The 19,900-nt window shown below is 43.7% G+C and overlaps 1 protein-coding gene across 3 annotated transcripts in view; it reads right to left on the bottom strand.

Annotated features, from left to right (window-relative positions):
- The window catches only part of IGF1R (insulin like growth factor 1 receptor), a 307,863-nt gene that overhangs the window by 55,139 nt on the left and 232,824 nt on the right, over positions 1–19,900 (bottom strand). For all 3 annotated transcript variants that reach the window (XM_067756101.1, XM_067756082.1, XM_067756091.1), the window contains 3 exons: positions 11,198–11,510; positions 7,295–7,443; positions 4,423–4,567 (listed from right to left, as the gene is read on the bottom strand). In XM_067756101.1, coding sequence (XP_067612202.1) covers positions 4,423–4,567; positions 7,295–7,443; positions 11,198–11,510 — 607 coding nt within the window. The remainder of the gene's footprint in view (positions 1–4,422; positions 4,568–7,294; positions 7,444–11,197; positions 11,511–19,900) is intronic.

Below are 19,900 nucleotides of genomic sequence, written 5' to 3'. Positions count from 1 at the left end.
GACACCAAAAAATGTGAAATTTTAATTCATTTATCTGATGTATCACAAAATACGGTTGTTCAAATAAGGGAATTTTTTCAGAGAACAGAAATATTCTCTTTCTTATTCAAGGGCTTAAAAATTAGCCATTTCATAGGAATCTTGTACATGTGTATTCCAAAATCCATTTCTTTCCAAAATAGCACAACCTTGATCTTTTTTTTTTTTTTGCGGTACGCGGGCCTCTCACTATTGTGGCCTCTCCCGTTGCAGAGCACAGGCTCCAGACGCGCAGGCTCAGCAGCCATGGCTCACGGGCCTAGCCGCTCCACGGCATGTGGGATCTTCCCAGACCGGGACACGAACCCGTGTCCCGTGCATCGGCAGGTGGACTCTCAACCACTGTACCACCAGGGAAGCCCAACCTTGATCTTCTTAATGTCTAAGGTTATTACTCCAGAAACACATCACCTTACACAGAGTAATGTCCTCAAAGAAGCCTTGGCCATCCGAATTCTTCTGGACAAACTGAAGACTGCCTATGTTGTCCGGCCCCTTTCTCCAGAGACCAGCAGCCCTGCTGTCTGTTCCAATGTGATTTTGCCTATGTCTGTCACCAGCCTGGACATCAAATTCCAGAATCAGCTCACTGTGAGTGAGGACTAAGAGGTCTACTCCAGGTAACGTTCTTGAATTTCATACTCTGGACTTGACTGCGTGGTCTGGGCTACTCAGGAGACATTTGGAGATGGGTCTCAGTTCCAGTTTGGAAAGCTAAGGGTAACACATACAAAGGATCTCTGTACTACAAATTTGTCTGTTCTCCATCAAAACAAAAGGCTACAAAACTTTCTTCCCACTGAACCAAATGGAAGCACTTACTTATATTCTCATTGGTTATGAGAGGTACAAGAAAAATCATACTTTAAGGAACAGTGTGACGAAAATATTTAGGCAAAAAAATCAAAGGGCTTTGGGAATATGCTTCTGAGAAGGAATAAAGGGGTAAAATAGTGGTTTCCAATCTTTGCTGCACATTGAAATTACCTGGGAATCTTTTGAAAAGCAATGGTGCTTGGATCCCACCCCCAAACATTTTGATTGAATTGGGACAGAGTGCAACTTGGGCATCAGGATTTCTTAAAAGCCCCCAGATGATTCTAATGTATAGCAAAGTGTGGGAACCCGTGGGGTAAAAGTCATCTTGGCTTACACCAAAAGCACACTCAAGTGAAATGTTCTACTGACACTCTGGTAACTCAAAAGCCCTGAAAAGGTTCCACTGCCTATCCAAATTATAACCTCCATACCTGGGTGCATAACAGCTTACATAATTCTCATACCACCTACCTCTCCAGTATTATTTGCCAAACAGGTCCCAGGATGCCCCAACTCGTTGCCTTTGCTGCTGCCGCCTGTCCTGAAATGCCTTTCTTTACCCTCTGCTTTTTGCTGTTTCTGGAAACCCTCCAAGGCCCATCACAAAGCCACCTCTTCTCAGAAGCCTGTCTGATCTTCTTCTTCTTTTGTTTTTGTTTTTTTCTTTTTTAATGTTTTTTGATGTGGACCATTTTTAAAGTCTTTATTGAATCTGTTACAATATTGCTTCTGTTTTATGTTTTGGTTTCTTGGCCAGGAGGCATGTGGGATCTTGGCTCCCCGACAAGGGATCGAAGCCGCGCCCCCTGCGTTGGAAGGCAAAGTCTTAACCACTGGACTGCCAGGGAAGTCCCCTGTCTGATCTTCTTAATCAGATACCTGACTCTTTTTCATGGCCATGGCATGTGTCTTTTCTTTCCCTGTAGCACTCTGCAAGTTCTGCTCGGCACTGCTGGCATTTACCTATTTATCATCTACCTTTCTTCTCTTCCTCCCTCTGACTCTTCCCTTTTTTTTCTTTTTTTTTCAGGTTTGAGCAGAAGACTGTCTCTTTTTATAGCTCATTTTGCATTCTTTTAAAAAATTTATTTATTTTTATTGAAGTATAGTTGACGTACAATATTATATAAGTTTCATGTGTACACATAATGATTCACAATTTTTAAAGGTTATATTCCATTTATAGTTATAAAATATCAGCTATGTTCCCTGTGTTGTACAATATATCCTTGTAGCTTATTTATTTTATATGTAATAGTTTGTACCTCTTAATCCCCTACTCCTAAATTGCCCCTCCCTCCTTCCCTCTCCCCACTGGTAATCACTAGTTTGTTCTCTGTATCTGTGTGACTCTTCCCTTCTTACAGGAATGAGGGGAGTAGGCAAAGGGGCTGCACCTAACCCTCTTCCTAAATCTGAGAAATACAGAATTGAGTTGTTGCTACTGGTCACACCTGATACAAAGCCAGTAGGGGTCTTCATCACAAGCAAGGATGACCCATACATTTTTGGTCATGGGTGAGGAAGGCAGCTCAGAGAACACAGCTCCCATCAAGAGAGGCAAGGTTCTCAAGCTCTATCTAAAGAGAGAGCCTCCAAACAATGGCAGGCAGGAATCCAAGGCTAGAAGCCCAGAATCCTCAGAGCTACAAGGGCTACTAACCAGCAGCAGGTTCACCATTGCCCTTCCCTGACATCTAAAGTACTATCAGCAGGGCAGGGGCCTGAAGCTTAGCTGAGCTTGGAAGTGGCCCAAACACCTAAGCAATGACATACATCTATAAGAAGACCCCACTGGGACTTTGGGTTTTACACATGATTCAGGTAATGAGAAATACATCATAAATATTCTTGCAAATAAAAATCACACTTTGGGCTTCCCTGGTGGCGCAGTGGTTGGGAGTCCGCCTGCCGACGCAGGGGACACGGGTTCGTGCCCCGGTTTGGGACGATCCCACATGCCGCGGAGCGGCTGGGCCCGTGAGCTGTGGCCGCTGGGCCTGCGCGTCCGGAGCCTGTGCTCCGCAATGGGAGAGGCCACAACAGTGAGAGGCCCGCATAACGCAAAAAAAAAAAGTAAATAAAAAAAAAAAAAATCACACTTTAATTTTCAGCTACACTCAAGTGCCTAATACTTTTAGTTAACACGCAACTGAAAGGTAATCACATCATGTAATAATTCCTAATAAAAATGAATTAAACTCTCCTGTTAGCTTTCCCCTCTATGTATATCACTTGCTCAGCCTGGAAAAAAAAAAAAGAATGTGTATCCTCAAGCAGCAGGAAAACTTGCAGGTATCAATATGCCAAAGCAAAAGTGCTTACCAACACCAGGGTTTCCAGAAACACAAACCTACTTGGAGGAAAAAAAATAAAAGAACTGTGCTAAAATTCACTTTAAAATTTAATACAACCAACAGTAACAACATCACCTCAAATTGGCAGAGCCTTGGTTTGCCATGTCGGTGACCTGGGACACTTGGGCTGGGCACAGTGGCAGCCTCCTTGGATTTGCCAAAAGAAAGACATTTTTCTAAAGAATCAGTGTTCCCAGCAGGGAGGACAGTGTGCTTTTCAAGGATGGAATGAAGAGCTGCCCTCTCTCTTTAGCTATATCAGATGATGGAATTTTAAGAATTTAAGACTGACCAAGAGTGAGTCTGAGAAAAAGCAGGAAGGCTGTAAGGAAACCCTTATGCGGTAACTTTATCCAGTCAGAGCACATAAATCAGCAAGGACAACCTTTCTCATGACCTTCCCACCTCTTGCTTTCCTAAATGATTTCCCCAAATTCTCTTTAGAAGGAATTAACTCATTAATGGATGTCTCCTTTTATTTCAAAGCATTAGCTTAAAGCCAGGCAAGAGCTGTATTTAAAGGGGGGGCGGGTCGGTGAAGAGAAGCACGTACGCAAAGGAACACCTGGGCTAAGTGCTGGAGAGAAATTGCGCGTGCAGGAAGCACCCGCTTTTATTCCTCCTCTGGTGAAAGGCCTCCGGCTAGTTTAAAACCCTATCACAAAGCACGTCTCTGCAGAAGGCAAAAATTCTATGAGTAGCACAAATCCTACAAGCTGATCAATAGAAACAATTCTGTGAATCAAGATTTCTTTGTAACAAAATGAACTGTTCACATGCCTCCAAATCTCTGATGTTCTAATACATCTGAAAAGATGGAATGGCTTTTACGTAGTGGACTACAGCACCCTGAGGCAGATAAGGGACCCATAAATGATGATTTCATGGAGAGGTAAGCACTTCAGACCCACTCCCAGTGCTTTTGGCAGAAACAGCCCCTACTGCAGCCCCATCTGCTGCTTTGCTGGCCACAGTCAGACACGTAACCCTGGATGGGTCACAACCCAGTCCTGAGGATGGAGAATTGTGACTACACGAGACCCCATGTGAGCAGGTGGGTCCTCACTCAGGGCGCCCGCACTGCTGTCATTTTCACTTCTTCTTTTTAATGAGAAAGGGCTCTTCCCTTAGAAACACAGAACTTTAAAATGCAGGCTGCTTACTCTGTGGTGGGAGAATGTCAGCTTGTGAAATTTGGAGCACTTACCCCTCTAGTTGCTCCTCTCCTAGGATCTGGCGAAGGTTCTTCAGGAAGGACAAGGAGACCAAGGCATGGGAGTGGCGGATCTTCACGTAGCCCGTCACGACCTCAATGAGTCCCATGAAGTTCTCCAGTTCCGAAGCGATGTTGTCTACGGTAAGGGGGGCCGTGTTACTGAGCATTCACTAAGCGTGAGCGGGGCGGACACACTTGGTTTCTCGCAAACGCGTGTGGAGAGCAATTCAGTGCGGGTCTTGTTTTCATGGTGCCACTGAGGTGCTCGGGCTTCACAGGACCCTTGTCCCTTATCAAAAGTGCGCTTCCCTAAGCTTGGCTTTCAACACCCTCGCCTGGGATGGGGCCCCCAAGGCCAGGGGAGGGGAGTTTCTAGAAGGCTGGGTACTGCAGCTCCCAGGCTGATTAACAGAATGTAATATCATAAACACCAGACTGCCAATTAGCAAATGCGGGCACATCTAGGGAACTTCTTTAATATGCTCTGTCAACAGACAGTGCTGCCTCCAAAGTACAAGGGCATGACTAAATAAACAACATTTCCTCGGTCTCATTAGGAACTGCCTTTGCCACATTTCTAGTTCCTAAGATACAGGGATCTATATTTAAAGCTTCCATCTTACTAAGACTGGAAGAAAATGCACCAAAACGTTAACAATGGTTATCGGCAGGTAATTTTAAAAAATTCATTTCTATGCTTCTACGTTTTCTACAATGCACATTCATAACTCTCACACATATAAAATAGTTGGGAACATCGTTGCTAATAGATGTGTAAAAATGACAAGATGTATAAACTGTATTTCCTTTAATTTTGTAGCCTATTTTTTTCTCATAGTAAATAAAAAACATAAACTTCAACTTCTGCCAAAATTATAACACATACTATAATGAATTGGGTGTGGTTCAACTAACAGAATTTTACTGTGTATGATTTGTGAAGGCTTACTTAAGAAAAGGTTCTCTTTTGCTTTCAATTGATAAACTTCAAAGAATAAGTGTACTGTCCTCCAGGGTAACACCCTACATTCATGGACAGCTTGATGGTTTTCCAAGAGAAATGAAGGAGAAATTCAAGTTGTAAAGACTAGCGGTTGCCTGCAGTTGATGTTTCAAGGAAAAGATCATGAATTTTAAATGTGGGGTGGGGGACTTCCCTGGTGGTGCAGTGGTTAAGAATCCACCTGCCAATGCAGGGGACATGGATTCAAGCCCTGGTCCGGGAAGATCCCACGTGCCACAGAGCAACTAAGCCCGTGCACCACAACTACTGAGCCTGCACTCTAGAGCCCGTGAGCCACAACTACTGAGGCTGTGTGCCATGACTACTGAAGCCCATGTGCCTAGAGCCCACACTCCACAACAAGAGAAGCCACTGCAATGAGAAAAGCCTGCGCACCACAACAAAGACCCAACGCAGCCAATAAATAAATAAAATTAAAATAAAATTTAAAAAAATCCTCACGGTCAAAATCTGAAAGATTTATTTTAAAAATAAATAAATAAATAAATGTGGGGCAGGACTCATGCCTTCTAGTAAGGCTGAGGAAGGACCTTTCCAATGAGATGTCTAACCAATTTCCTGTGATGGCTATAAACTGGAAGACACATTTCATCATCATGCACAAATATGTACCATTGCCTTCTCAAATTATACTTCTCCATGGATTTAATTCGTGGATTAAATTTTTATCTTGAGGATAGGAATATAAGAAAAAAAGAAGGGTTAGCCATTTAAAGGATATGTTCTAGGGAATGAGGAAAACTTTTTTAAAAATTAAGAAATCTAGTAAGTGCAAAAAGAATAAAACTGCAGAATACCATGAAAGCAAGAAAATTCTAGCTGTGTGGAAACAAAGTTATCTCTGTTGTAGAGGAGTGAAAGGTGTTGTGAAAATCAAGGGCTATCCAAAAATTCAAAAGAACTAAGCAGAAAACTTGTTGCTGCCATCTCTAAACCGTAAGAATAGAGCTCACGTATTGTACAAATAGTATTAAGGAAAAGTAAATGCGCAGAATAAATAGGACATTTTTGCCCCTCAGACTATAAAAAAAAAGAAAAAAACTTCTTCACAAAAGGATTTAGAAAAAAATTACTTTCAGCCTCAACTCCTTCTTATATTTCTCCTAGCTTACAAAATTATCAGTACCTTCACCAAGTGGTTCCAGTGGTGGAGAACTTAAGGCACCGTTACTAGAAGCCCTTGTCAATTACAGATCAGAACTGAAAGTATCACCAAATAAGTCAACAGGAAATGCTTCACACAAATGCAATTACCAGGAACGCCAGCCATCTACTGCAAATAATGGGGATCCTGTAGAGGGTGAGATCGAAGCTTTAAATGCATGATGACATACATATACTCTTATCTCTTTTGGTTCTCAGAAATAAATTTGGAGATTGGCCACTTTTGGACTGAATAAAATTTTAAAATGATATCATTAAACTCTTCCCTTGCTCAGTATCTTCAATATATCCAAGTAACCAAGACTCTGGACTTAAAGCTCTGTGGACTTGGCTCCGGCTGGAGACTGCTGAGTCACACCTTTGATCCATCGGTCTCTTCTGGGGTTTGTACGTGTTGGGATGTGTGTATCCTGCGTAAGATGTGACTTAAGAAAGATGAGGGATGACCCTCTGAAGAAACAAATGCTGTGCCAATGGCTGAAAATCAGACGGCCTTTCAATCTGTTTTTTATCTTTAAGGGAAACTCAAAGGAGGGGCATTGAGCATGAGGCTTACGCACCATGTTGTTTTTCTAGGCCCATATTTTAGTTGTGAGTCATGGATGAGTAGGAAAAGCATCAACAAAAGAAAACCAAGAGATCTGGCCCTCTCTTCCAGGGAGATGGAATACTTACTGCCGCGTCGGATATTAATGAGTAGATTGCCCTTGAAGATGGTGCATCCTTGGAGCATCTGAGCAGAAGTGACAGAATCAATGGTCTTTGTCTTTTTCTCTTCCTCACACACTTTGGGACAAGGGCCTTCGCAAGGGATGCAGTACATGCTGTTGAAAATAAACCAACCCAAAACACAGAGAGCTGAGTCTGTCTTCTTGCATTAAAAAAAATCATAAAGATATGCTTTTATTCTAGGTGTCTTTACAGTCCACATTACAAAAAGCAACTGGTGGAAGCATTCAAGTGGTCACACTGTTTCTTATCCCCAAGCCTACCCAGGATAAACCACTCAAATTGCAACCAAAAGGAGAAACTGCCTACAAAGGAAAAGCATGCTGCCTGTTTCCAGACAAAACACATGATACACCCTTGAGGCATGTGTGTATCATAGGCTGGGACTGGTGAGCCAGCTGGTCCCATGTGGGAGAAACAGCTTTGCAGAAAGAAAGCACCTGGGGTTCCCAAGAAGAACAGAACTGTTCTCTGATGTTGTGGCCCCTGCTGGCACACCCTGGAGGAGCCACGGGGAGAGTGGACAGGGACAGCAAAGGGACGGCAGAGTCTCTGCCACTAACGGGAATCTAACTCCTGCAGCCAGCGGTCCAGCAAAGTCCAATGAGGGATTCCAAAAGGCATGTGCTATAGCACAGATCCATTATTTTCTTGCTAAAGCACAACTGAAATAATTTCTTGACAGTGTTTGGCAGAAACTTGTAAATTGATCCAAGCGTTGTTTTCGCTGCATACACAATAAAAACAAGGAACTTCCATTACTTTGTAATAAGCTCCTATTTCACATGCAATCTTGAACATGCCACAAACCACCAACAGTCAGGGACCAGTGAGTGACGCTGGCACTTTTCCTGCTTACCTACCCTTATTTAGGAAACAGTGGACAAAACACTAATCCAGCTGCTGAACCACAGAAAGTTCGGTCAATTTCCAAACAAATAAATGATACAACATTATGGGATGTGTGTGTAATAGGACGGTGAATTGGAGAGCCACTATATTTACATGATGGTTCTTGAATGATCGTTCAAACTTCATGAAGTGAAAAACAGTCAAGGAAACAGTGTAAGTTATAGCTCTTAGCATTAAGTACCCCTACCCCGAACCTTACTGCATATTTAAGGCAAAGATGAAGGGTTTTGTTTAAAAGCTTATAGATAAATAAAATTTTCCTACTGTTTTCTTATTTCATATTGGGAGAACAGGAGGCAAGGTTTCCAAAGGAACTGGGCCAACCATAGCAACGGAGGTTTCTCCCTTCTCTAACATCACACTCAACATGCTCACTTCTAGAGTAGGTAGCAGCTTTTCTTCAGTACTCTTTGTTGGTCTTTTATTGCTTCTAATTTACCTACAAACCAGATAATGCCCCACCTCCCTTTTTAAACACTTTTTATTTTGAAATAATTACAGACACACAGAAAGTTGCAAAAATAGTACAGAAAGGTTCTGCGTACCCTTCACCTGGTTCCCCCAATGGTTGCATCTTACATAATGATAAAGCAATATCAACACCAGGAAACTAACGCAGGTACAATGCCTGCATATACTTACATGTCATCTTATCACCTGTGTAATCACCATAACCAGCTAGCCCATCACCACAAACATCTCCCTTGTGCTACCCGTACAGTCACCCTGCCCCCACATCTCTAACTCACGGCAACCACTGATCTATTCTCCATCTCTATTATGTTGTTATTTTGAGAATGTTATATAAATGCAATCATATGGTGTGTGACCTTGTGAGACTGGCTTTTTTCACACAGCATAATGTCCTTGAGATCCATCCATGCTGTGTGTGTTTGAATGGTTTGTTTCTTTATATTGTTGATTGATATTCCATGGTGTGATGGATCACGGTTTGCTTAGCCGTTTACCTACTGTGGAGCATCTGTGCTGTTTCCAGTTTTTGGCTGTTACAAATGAAGCTGCTAAAAATAACTGTGTACCTGTTTTTGTGGGAACCTAAGTTTTCATTTCTCTGTGGTAAATGTTCAGGAGTGTAACTTCTGGGTTGCAGGTTAAGTGTATGTTTAGTTCCCCCTGACATTTTATTCAAATAGCAATTTCTGAACCAAACACCTTTCTTAAAATGTCTAGGAATCATCCAGCACTTAAAAAAAAATGTTTTTCTAAGAAAGTGCTCTGATTACATGTTGATAGTTTAAGCGTCCTCAAATCCATTCTGGTATACACAGTATTAAAAAATAAATATTTTAAAGTAAGGGTCAAATAGCCCTTAAAGGCTGAGAGGGGGATTTATTAGTTCTTGACGGCATTTTATTTTAAAGTGTAAAAGGGAGATCTGTAGCTTTGAACAGACTGTAAGCACTGGTAGGAAAAATAACAGCTCAATTCTTTGAAAAATGAATTACAGTAGAAGAAACTGTCACAGTACACAGCACATCCCACTTTGCCCGCTACTCTGGCAGCTGCAGATGACTGAATGCCTCCAGACACCACAGGAAACACACCCGAAAGGCAAAGAAGTTATGACCCAAGGCCATGCACCAGCTGCCTCATCTTGGCCCCCACCCCTGGGGAGGAACTGTGGCTGAGCCTTAACTGGGTTCCAGGCACTGCCCAGGGTACTGGCAAAGCCTTTTTAAGTTCTAGGGCTGCCAATAAAATGTGAGTAAAATGTGGCATCCTTATTTTGGGTGGAATATGTATACTCTCCAGTTCACTGGCATCCCTGGCACATTTACCATTTTAAAGTATTTAAAGTAACTTTTACTATAATAACCGTTACAGAAATGATGACAGGTAGAAAGCTCTACACTTCATTTTATGAAATAATGTGAGCTTTACCTTTGATTTGAAGTTAAGCCTATGGAAGGAGCAACATCTCCAAATATTACACCAGAAACAGATTCCCCTTTACCAAGACTTGCTTGATGAGGTTTGCAGAAACAGAAGGCAGCAAACAGAAGGGAAGTTACACGTTATACTCAAAATGAATGTTTCCTTTTCCAATGGTATTTTATATTTGTAGAATAGTTTTATTTTGAAGAACCTCGAAACGTAAGGATCCTCTGGTGCTAATCACGAAGTAGGCATTTAGTCCATTACAACAGAATTACTCTCTCCTAAGAGTTCTCTGCTCTGCTCCAGAGGAGGAAACAGCATCCGCAAATCTCTAGTCTTCTCTTGCTTCCAGGGTTATAGTCCTGTATTTTGTAACAATTCTGGCATTGCTTTTTCAAAAACTTAAAACCAATTCACAGAAGTCCAGTTGGCATGCACGAGAGGGATGCTGTTTGCCGTAAGGAACTTCTTTGCTTCCCAAGAGAAGTCTCAATGTTCAGGAAGCAAAATGAGAGAGACAGAGAAAACTGAGGGAGGGTGAAGGGTTCGTGTGTGTGTAGGAGGTGCTGATGGAACAAACTGCTTGCTCTTAGTGGCAGCTAGTTCAGGCAGGACGGGAGACAGTGCTAAGAGACTTTGAGGCCTGCTCACTGCCTTAAGGATGCTGGTGAGCTGGCCGTGTCTTCCTTCCCGCACTCCCAAAGCCTTCACTGGTCTAGTGTTGAGTAGCATCGAGGGTGAGAAAACCTCAACCTACAGTCTCCCCCACCGGCCTGCTGCTGAGGGTGGCAGCCCTGCATGTGCACAGGGGGTCAGTGACCTCCGGGGACCTGAGCCCACAAATCAGGTACTTAATTCCAAACGGCCAGGCAGTAGGCTTTCAAACCAAAAAGACTCCCCATTGCTCTTACAGTCATCATAAACTGAAGTTATACCAGCCCTCTGCGGTGGCCCCCCTCCCTTAACCTCCCCAGGGTCCCACCCGGATGGAGCCACTGGCAGCATCAACCTTTCTGCCCCCCGGGCCCCAACACTGACCTCTGGCTGCCGTTGCGGATGAAGCCCGACGGGCACTCCTGCATGCACTCGCCGTCGTGGATCACGAAGCCCTCGGAATCGCTGCTCTCAGCGTTGGGGATGTTGGCGCAGAAGTCACGGTCCACACAACGCCAGCCCTCGAAGCGGTAGGTGTTGGGCGGGCAGCTGGGCACACAGACACCGGCATAGTAGTAGTGGCGGCAGGCCACGCAGGCCGTGTCGTTGTCGGGCGCGCTGCAGCTGCCCAGGCACTCGGGGTGGCAGCACTCGTGGTTCTCCGTGCACGCCCGCTTCCCGCACGTGCTCGGGCACACTGTGGGTGACAGGCAAGGTGTGAGGCTGGCTGAGAGCCAGATCGCTCCACCTGGCACAATCCAACCCATCAACCACAACGCGATCCCCAAATGGAACGTCACTGGGCATTGGACGTGAATCAACAGTATTACATATTGAGAATTTCATTAAGGCAGGGAGCAAATACTCTGCGTTTGGAGTCAGGTGAGCAGGGTTTAATATCTAGCCTCTCCTACTTGACTATGTTTGGTCTTGGAGGAGTCCTTACCATCTTTGACCTTGATCCTCTCTTCTCATCTACAGAATGGGGTAATAATACCCATCTTGAAAGGTTACCTGTGGCATGCGTGACACCGTGGAAGCCCTATGTGGACAATACAGTTTATTATTACCTTAGAAGGCATTATATGTGCTACTTAATCTGCATTTTTGCATATGTTCCTTATTGAAATATCTTGAAAAGCCTTAGTGTGCAGAAATGCTCATTTATTTTTGAAATGGTTAAACTAGGATATGCTGACAAAATAGCTTTATAAAAGTTTGTGCATGCCTGTATCATATCAAAGGTCTTACCCCAAATAAGCAATGATATCTCAACCTAATATATCACAGAGAAGTCCCCATGTCTGATGGTAATTCTCAAATATAAGAAAGTGGGTGGGTGGGCAGAGTGTCTCGATCCCAGAGGACCATAGGATATTATAAACTATCTACCCTGACTCCCTCTATGCTAAAGTTAAGTGAAAGCAGTGTCTAAAAACAAGAGATCCACAGTTTTTGTCCCAAATAGATGAGCTGGCATTTATTTCCATAACAATGCTGTAAGGATCACACTCTAGGGGCTGTTCGCCTTACTAGCCAGTAAAGTGTAAGTCAACAAAATATGAAATCTGGTTTGCATTATATGCTTCCTACTTTTTCCTTGAGTTGGAAAACAACAGAAAATTATTTAAATATGTATATTATTGACTCTGACATGCATTATTTAGTGAAGATTCTATTATTTTCTTTATAATAAAAAAAGATGAAAAAATCAGAGATCATAGATAAGAAAATACATAGAATATCTAGTCCACTTGATCACAATGTCATCTTAACAGTACCTCCATGGAGACCCTCCCAAATCATTTCCTACGCATGTGCATGCACATATAAATATCTATAAAAAAGGATCAAGTCATTCTGAAAGCATTTTTTGGCATAACATACTGTGAATTCGACAATAATTTAACAGCTGCGTTGCATGCCATAACACAGTGCATCGTAAGTTATAATCAGTCTCCTACTATTAGACATTTCATTTATTGCCAACATTTTATTAGTACAATGAGCACTCAATCTTCATGAGAATTCTTAATTATTTCAGTAGAATCAATTTCCAGAGTTAGCCTTGCTGGGTCAAACTGTCCTCTGGGAAGTTGGTACCAATTTACACATCCACTAGCTGCAGAGAGGAGTACCTTATTTTACTGCCAAGAGGTGCATTTAAAAACAGGTATCAGAACCTGGACATTCAAATGAATACTATCACCTCAGAAGAAACAGACAAATTCTCATGATACTGTCAGGCTTAAAATAATTTTGCAAGTTTCTTATCTGATCATCATTTTTGGCTGAGACAAATAGGTGGCCTTCCATTATTTATTCTTACCTATTTTGATAATAAAACCTTGATTTTTAATTGGGCATTTGCCACCCAGTTACATATTATATCTCCCAGCCTCTCTTGTAGCTAGAAGTGACCTAAGTTCTAGGCAGTGAGACGCTAGAAAACTTTTGGGGTGGAACTTCCCAGAAGAGTCCTTAAAGCAGAGGGGGTACATCTTTCCTCCTCATTGCTGGCTGGAATGCAGGTGTAATGCCTGAAGCTCAAGCAGCCATCTTGGGCCATGAGGTGACACATAAAGAACAGTGGAGGGTCTTCCCTGGTGGTGCAGTGGTTAAGAATCTGCCTGCCAATGCAGGGGACGCGGGTTCGAGCCCTGGTCCAGGAAGATCCCACATGCCGTGGAGCAACTAAGCCCGTGCGCCACAACTACTGAGCCCACGTACCACAACTACTGAAGCCCATGCGCCTAGAGCCCATGCTCTGCAACAAGAGAAGCCACCACAATGAGAAGCCCACGCACCACAACAAAGAGTAGCCCCCACTTGCCGCAACTAGAGAAAGCCTGCACGTAGCAATGAAGACCCAAAGCAGCCATAAATAAATAAATAAATAAAACAACTCATTAAAATCTATTAAGAAAAAAAAAAAGAACAGTGGAGCATGATAAAAGGAACTTGGTCCTTCATGACTGTGTAGCCAGTAGGCTAACCCTGGACTGCTTACCTCTAGATTTCTTTACATGAATAAGAAATAAACTTGTGTCTTGTTTAAGCACCTGCTATTCGTTAGATGCAACTGAATGAATCCCAACTAAGTGTCTTCAGAGCCAACGTATAATATAAGCAAAGAAGAAGACTGTTCCTGTTGGTCTATGTCATTTTTGTTTACCAGAACTGCCTCTCAATGACTTCTGTCTGTTTCCACAAACTAATCTACCCAACAGATTACAAGGAGTAAAGATCTCTAGTCACGCCAAAAAGGTACATTGTTGGAGGAGCTCCTAAAATGTTGGGATACATATACAGTCTACCAAGGGGATCATCCTGAAGTTGATAACACCAATTTGAATGTACAAGCTTAGTGTATTTGCAGTAAATGCACGCACACACCACACACACTTTACTCTCAAATCTCACACTTAATCTAATAATCACATAGATTAAATGACTATTTAAGTTCAAATATATCCATTACAGAAGTAACTTCAATGTCCAAGATCTAAAGAAGCAATAAAATTGCAAACCCTTAAGTTCAAGTTTTTAAACTAAAAACGAGAACTTAAGTCCGCCTATCCTTCATTTACTCATCCACTTAGCAACTATTTATTGAATGTGCACTGCACCTGTGTGCCAGGCCCTGTTCTTAAGAGATGGACAATACACCAGGTAAGAACAGGAGTGTGTAGTGGTGTACAGCCTGCCCAGGGCACCTAGGTTCCCGGGAAGGCTTCACAGAGGTGTGGAGGCTGGAACTGAAAGCTGAAAGCTGAGGAGGATAAGAATAACACAGATGAAATCACATGTAAATATGTGTAAAAGCAACTGAGTTTCTGTGGTGGGAGAACTGGGTGCTCGTGAAGATGGCAGGGGTCCCGTAACAGGTGATGCTGGGAGAGAGGAGGGGGGCAGCTCAAAGAAGCATCGTAGGCCTGTCTGAGGGGTTTAGGCTCTTTGGTGGATAATGGGCATCACAAAGCTTTTGGGCAGGAGAGTGATGTGGTCTAATTTTCATATTTGAAAGGTCATCTGGCAGCAACACAGAGGGTTATGATGACCAGAGGGGGCAGAGCTAAAAGAAGAGGGATGAAGCCAGAGGAGAAATGTTATGCTGTCCCTACAAAGTTCATGTTATATAATACATCTGTGAGGTTCACATAGTTAAAGTGAAACTAGCTGTAGAAACCATGCTCACGGTGTCACAGCACAAACCTGCCGATTGAGCACACACCCCATTCAGAGCACTGAAGTCCCCGGAGCTGCTCATCAGCCATCAGCCACCACCAGGCTTTGTGTTTGGAGGAAGGAAAATTGATTAAGAATCTTACGATCATCATCAGAGACTAACCGGGGACAATATTTACTTGTAAAACCCTTCTTTCCTTGCTTACAATTTAAATAAAATGCTGTATAAAATGACGAGTAGCAGACATCAATATTAAAAAGCTATTAATGTAGTATTAAAAACTAAGAGCATTTAAAAGAATAGAAAAATGCCCCTGTGCACTTGCTTAGATTCAAACATAAATGTTGGGCATTTCCAGTAGAAAGAAAAAAAAAAAAACCTGACAAAGTATCTGTAGATATGTTTTGCATTCCATTCCCCATTCCACTGAAACAGCATCTCTGGGCAGTGGTCCATTGCAAACCGCCCCCCCCACCGCCCCCTCCCGAGGTGCATTACTAGAATTGCACCGTCAGTCAGTTCTTGCAACAAGCAGCACACAGGCTAGGGAATTAGGGTTTTGTTTCAGTAATGGGAGCTACTTCAGAAGGAATTTCAGTTAAGCTTAAATTAGGTAAAATCCTATTCTTTAAAGATGGAACAATTCCTCTTAAAGGGATCACAAATCAAGATCACAAATCTTCTACATCACATGATGCAACTGTACACAAACATGTATCAAATGCTTTTGGGGAATAAAAGAAGGGGTGTGATAGGGAGAGGGAGAGAAAGGTGACTATTTGCTGGAGGACAAACCCCAGGGATGGAAGCCAGTGTTCCCCTGGCTGCAGCACCACCTGAGAGGACTCTGAGAGGGAGGCAGGGGAGCCGGCGGAAGTTCAGGATTAGAGAGTCCTGGAGCCAGCCCCAGAAGCCCGCTGTAAATTTTGCCTCATCTCAATGTATATAAATATTATTAGTGTTCAGGACTATTAAGGGATTTCTTGAAAAGCCCCGGGCAGTGTGTCTCGCCAGCAGACGGATGGCTGCTTCACACGAGAGCCAAAACTTAAAATTTAGTACAGTTACCAAATTTCCAATTACAGAGCTAAGGGAGAAAGGAAGGGAACTTCTTCCCTGGCTTCCATGAATAAGGAGCACACCTAGCATGATGAAAGGCATTTCTACTTTTTAAAAATAAAAGGAAAATGGAAGGTGCTATAAATTAACAAATACACAGCGGGGAAAGCAAATTGATTTTGCCCATGAGATCTTTCTATTCATTGGAATTTTTACAATGACCAACAATAACAAGCGCCTATGTAAACTGTTGGAAAAGCTAACACAGGTCCCACATCTACACTAAAAGGATTCGTTCAGGGTCACAATCCCATAAAAATGAGGCACTGCATTTAAAAGCTCATTTTCTTCATTTTGGGGGACAGCAAAAAAAGTCACATACATCAACCTTTAACTCTCTTCCTCCTTCCCTGAGTCCTTATATTTATTAAATTCTTTCTAGGGATTTTAAAAACCTTTCTTTCTGTACTTGCCAATAAGCCCTTTAACAATCTTTACCTCAGAGAAACTATTTTTAAAAGCATATTTTGGAAGAGAAGATGGAGAACTCATCCTCTTCACAGGGAACAAAAATGGAAAAGGGGCCACTTAGCCATACAACTTCAAAAAACACAAACATTCTATACCAAATAATTTCTTTTTTATTTTTAAACATCTTTATTGGAGTACAATTGCTTTACATTGTTGTGTTAGTTTCTGCTGTATAACAAAGTGAATCAGCTATACGTATACATATATCCCCATATCTCCACCCTCTTGAGTCTCCCTCCCCCCCCCACCCCTCTAGGTGGTCACAAAGCACCAAGCTGACCTCCCTGTGCTATGCGGCTGCTTCCCACTAGCTATGTATTTTACACATCCCAAATAATTTCTAAAGGATAGAACCAGTTCATGGATGTTGAAATAAGGTCAAGTTTCTGAATCAAAATACAGACTGGTATAGGGTCCTCTCAGGTATTTCCGGGTACCCTAAGGGACACACCACTGTTCCATATAAAAAGAGGGTGACTTTCCTAAGAGACAGGCATCACTATGCATTAAGGTGAACTGCTGCTAACTCCAGGAAAGCACACTTTGACTTCCCAAGTACATCAGAGAGACATGTGGTCCAGAGAGATTTTGTGGTTTTCTTGCCCAGCCAGGAGAGAAACTGATTCCATCAGACACTGTGGGGTGTGGGGGAGGAGAGGGGAGGGAAACCCCAGCTGGGTCAACTGAACTCACAGCAGCCCCCCACCCCCCAAGCACAGCCAGAAATCTACCCAGAGCTGTCGGCATTCTCCTCCAGAGAGCACTGAGCCACAGCTAAGGATGAGAAAGGCTCCTTTGACTATTAAATACATCAGCCAGGTCCTAGGCCCAGTTCTGCAGGCTCAGCAGGTGAGACAGCCCAGCCCCTGAGGACGAGCAGTGGGAATATGAGGGGCAAGCAAAGGGCCAGTAAGGAGGGCTTCCCAGGGGAAGGGAGCACCAGAACCCGGCTTGAAAGGCCAGTAGGAGCTAGCAGGTGCATGGGGGTGATGGCAGGGCTGATGGGGAGCGAGGGTCAGAGAACCAGACTCAGCATGACTGCAGGACCCAGGCTTTCGGACCTGGGTGGGTGGGGGAGATTGGGAGGAAAGATGGGTAGACGGAGGCAGAGAGCCACAAGATAGGAGTTTGGCACATTCTTAAGAGAAAAGAGATGCTGTCTGAGGATTTTAAACAGGGAGTCACATGAGTAGATATGCATTTTAGAAGGCTCACTCTGGCTGCTAAGTGGAAAAGAGAATGGAACGATGACCCGCAGGGCCACGGTTGCCATCTCTGCGAGCACCGACAGCGGCCCAGACTAAGGGGGCAGCAGCACAGATGGGGAAAAGCAGGCAGATTAATGTGGCGAATTACGTTTCCCCCCCCCCCCCCAGCAGGGGTAGAGAGAGATTGGTTCTGTTCGGGATGTGCTGTTTTCTGCACACGTCCAGATGGAAATGCCTGGCATGCGGCTCCATGGAGGTAACATCATGGGGCGTGGTCAGCAGACAGATGCAGAGGAGTCCGGGAGGGAGGGACATCTGAGGGGTGCCAACAGGACCCGGGACAGAATCCCCAGGCTACCACCACCCATGGGGGCCCCGCAGCACCCACTAGAGTCCCTGCTCCTTTCATATACCTCCACTCTTTTAAAATAACCCACACAAGTGGATTTCCATATATTCACCTATGAATTCTGGGTCCCATGTTGCTACCCCTCTCTGCCACCCTCCTTGACAAAGTTCAGGTTTAAGTAATGATAATAATATATTTATGGAATTCTTCTTATAAGCCACACAAACATCAGAGCAAGGACTTAAAGAGGAGGTTGGGCCCCACTGCTTTCTCTTTGATCATCAAATCAAACCAGTGCTGAAAGAGACCCTCGCCTTCAGGGCTGCTTCTGAAGCCTGCAGGCCCTGCTGCTTTTGGAGCTCCACGCTGGTCCTTTCTGCAAAGAAGGTGGGTGAACCACCTTGGTTGGATGTTCCAGTTGGACAGAAAGGGTATCCCATCTCCAGGAGCCATGATGGACTGCAGAGAGGTCAGGGAAAACCCACCTCAGGCCAGGGAGCCCATGGCCTTTCATCCTGTGAAATAATCTTCGATCTCTCCTGCCTTTTGACCTCATGCACACACATTCCTCCCGACCCATCACTCCAAGCGGAGACACCCATCAAAGGGGCAGACAGGTGAGGAGCAGCAAGGCTTCTCAGGCTCAGGGAGAAGCTACATTTCACCCCAGTGTATTATTCTGTAGTTCTCTAAATACGTCAGCTAGGATGGAAAAGCAAGCTTACACGAAAATGCTTAGACCCATGAAATAAATCGAAAATAAACCTGGCACAACTGTGTGTGAGCTCCACTCACACACATACGTATGAATGTGTATATATATTTATAAAACGTACATATATATAATGAGTAAAGCACAATTTTCTCAAAAAGGAGACAAGAAGAATCTTTCAGGTTTCTTGACATCTTGAGAAACTGCTACTGTAAAACTCCAGAGAACCACTGCCTAGAAATCCCAGGTGGAGTTTCCAACAATTTCAACTGGCTTCTGCCTGGAAAACTATAGCCATTAAGTTGAATTTAGTGGTAACCCTGGTGTCTTAAACATTCAGAAAGGAAAGTTGCATCTGCAACAACATTTCTCTTTTCAAAGTCAAAAGAAACCACCTCCTGTGTAGGAGAAAACATTCTATTAATACCACAGTAGTGGCCAGACTAAGAGACAATGTAATGGTTAGAACCTGAAGATACTTCAGTTTCTCTGTTTGAAGCAGAAAGGGTTAGCGCCAGCAACAGAGTTTGGGGAAGGCACCTGGGGCACACAGAAAGGTCCCAGAACAGAGCTCTCGGTGAGCCTGGAGAGGCTGGTTAGCAAAAGGGGGGCCACGGTTCCTGAACCTATTAATGTAGTGAGCCTGAAAGCGCTCATTTTCTCCCAAGACTAGAGTGTACGGACGAGTTCCTCCTTGTGATCTTTGAAGGTGTTTCCAAGACTCAGTTTTGAGTCAGCTTCCTTCCTAACAGGAAGGGTCCTGACACAAGAATGTGTCAGCAGATGGACTTTCTGCAATACTGGGTACGGAGAGGGGGCAAGAGTGACATACTTTCCCTCCGCATCACTCGCCTCCCATCACCTGTCTTCTCCAACCTTCACATTCTTTCGAGGGGCTGTGGGGTGGCAGAGACACTTCAGAACTTGCAGGAGCAGAGACCCTCTTGCAAGAAGCTCCCAGGGCCCTTAGATCTGCCCCGGTTCAAATGCAACCAGGACTTCTGCAGCCATGTTCTGCCTTTCGTCGAACCCTGGATCC

Source organism: Pseudorca crassidens, chromosome 1 (genome assembly GCF_039906515.1).
Source record: "Pseudorca crassidens isolate mPseCra1 chromosome 1, mPseCra1.hap1, whole genome shotgun sequence".
NCBI classification, from domain to species: Eukaryota; Metazoa; Chordata; class Mammalia; order Artiodactyla; family Delphinidae; genus Pseudorca; species Pseudorca crassidens.
The sequence above is the reverse complement of the archived record's forward strand: the minus strand, read 5'-3'. Positions and strand labels throughout refer to the sequence as shown.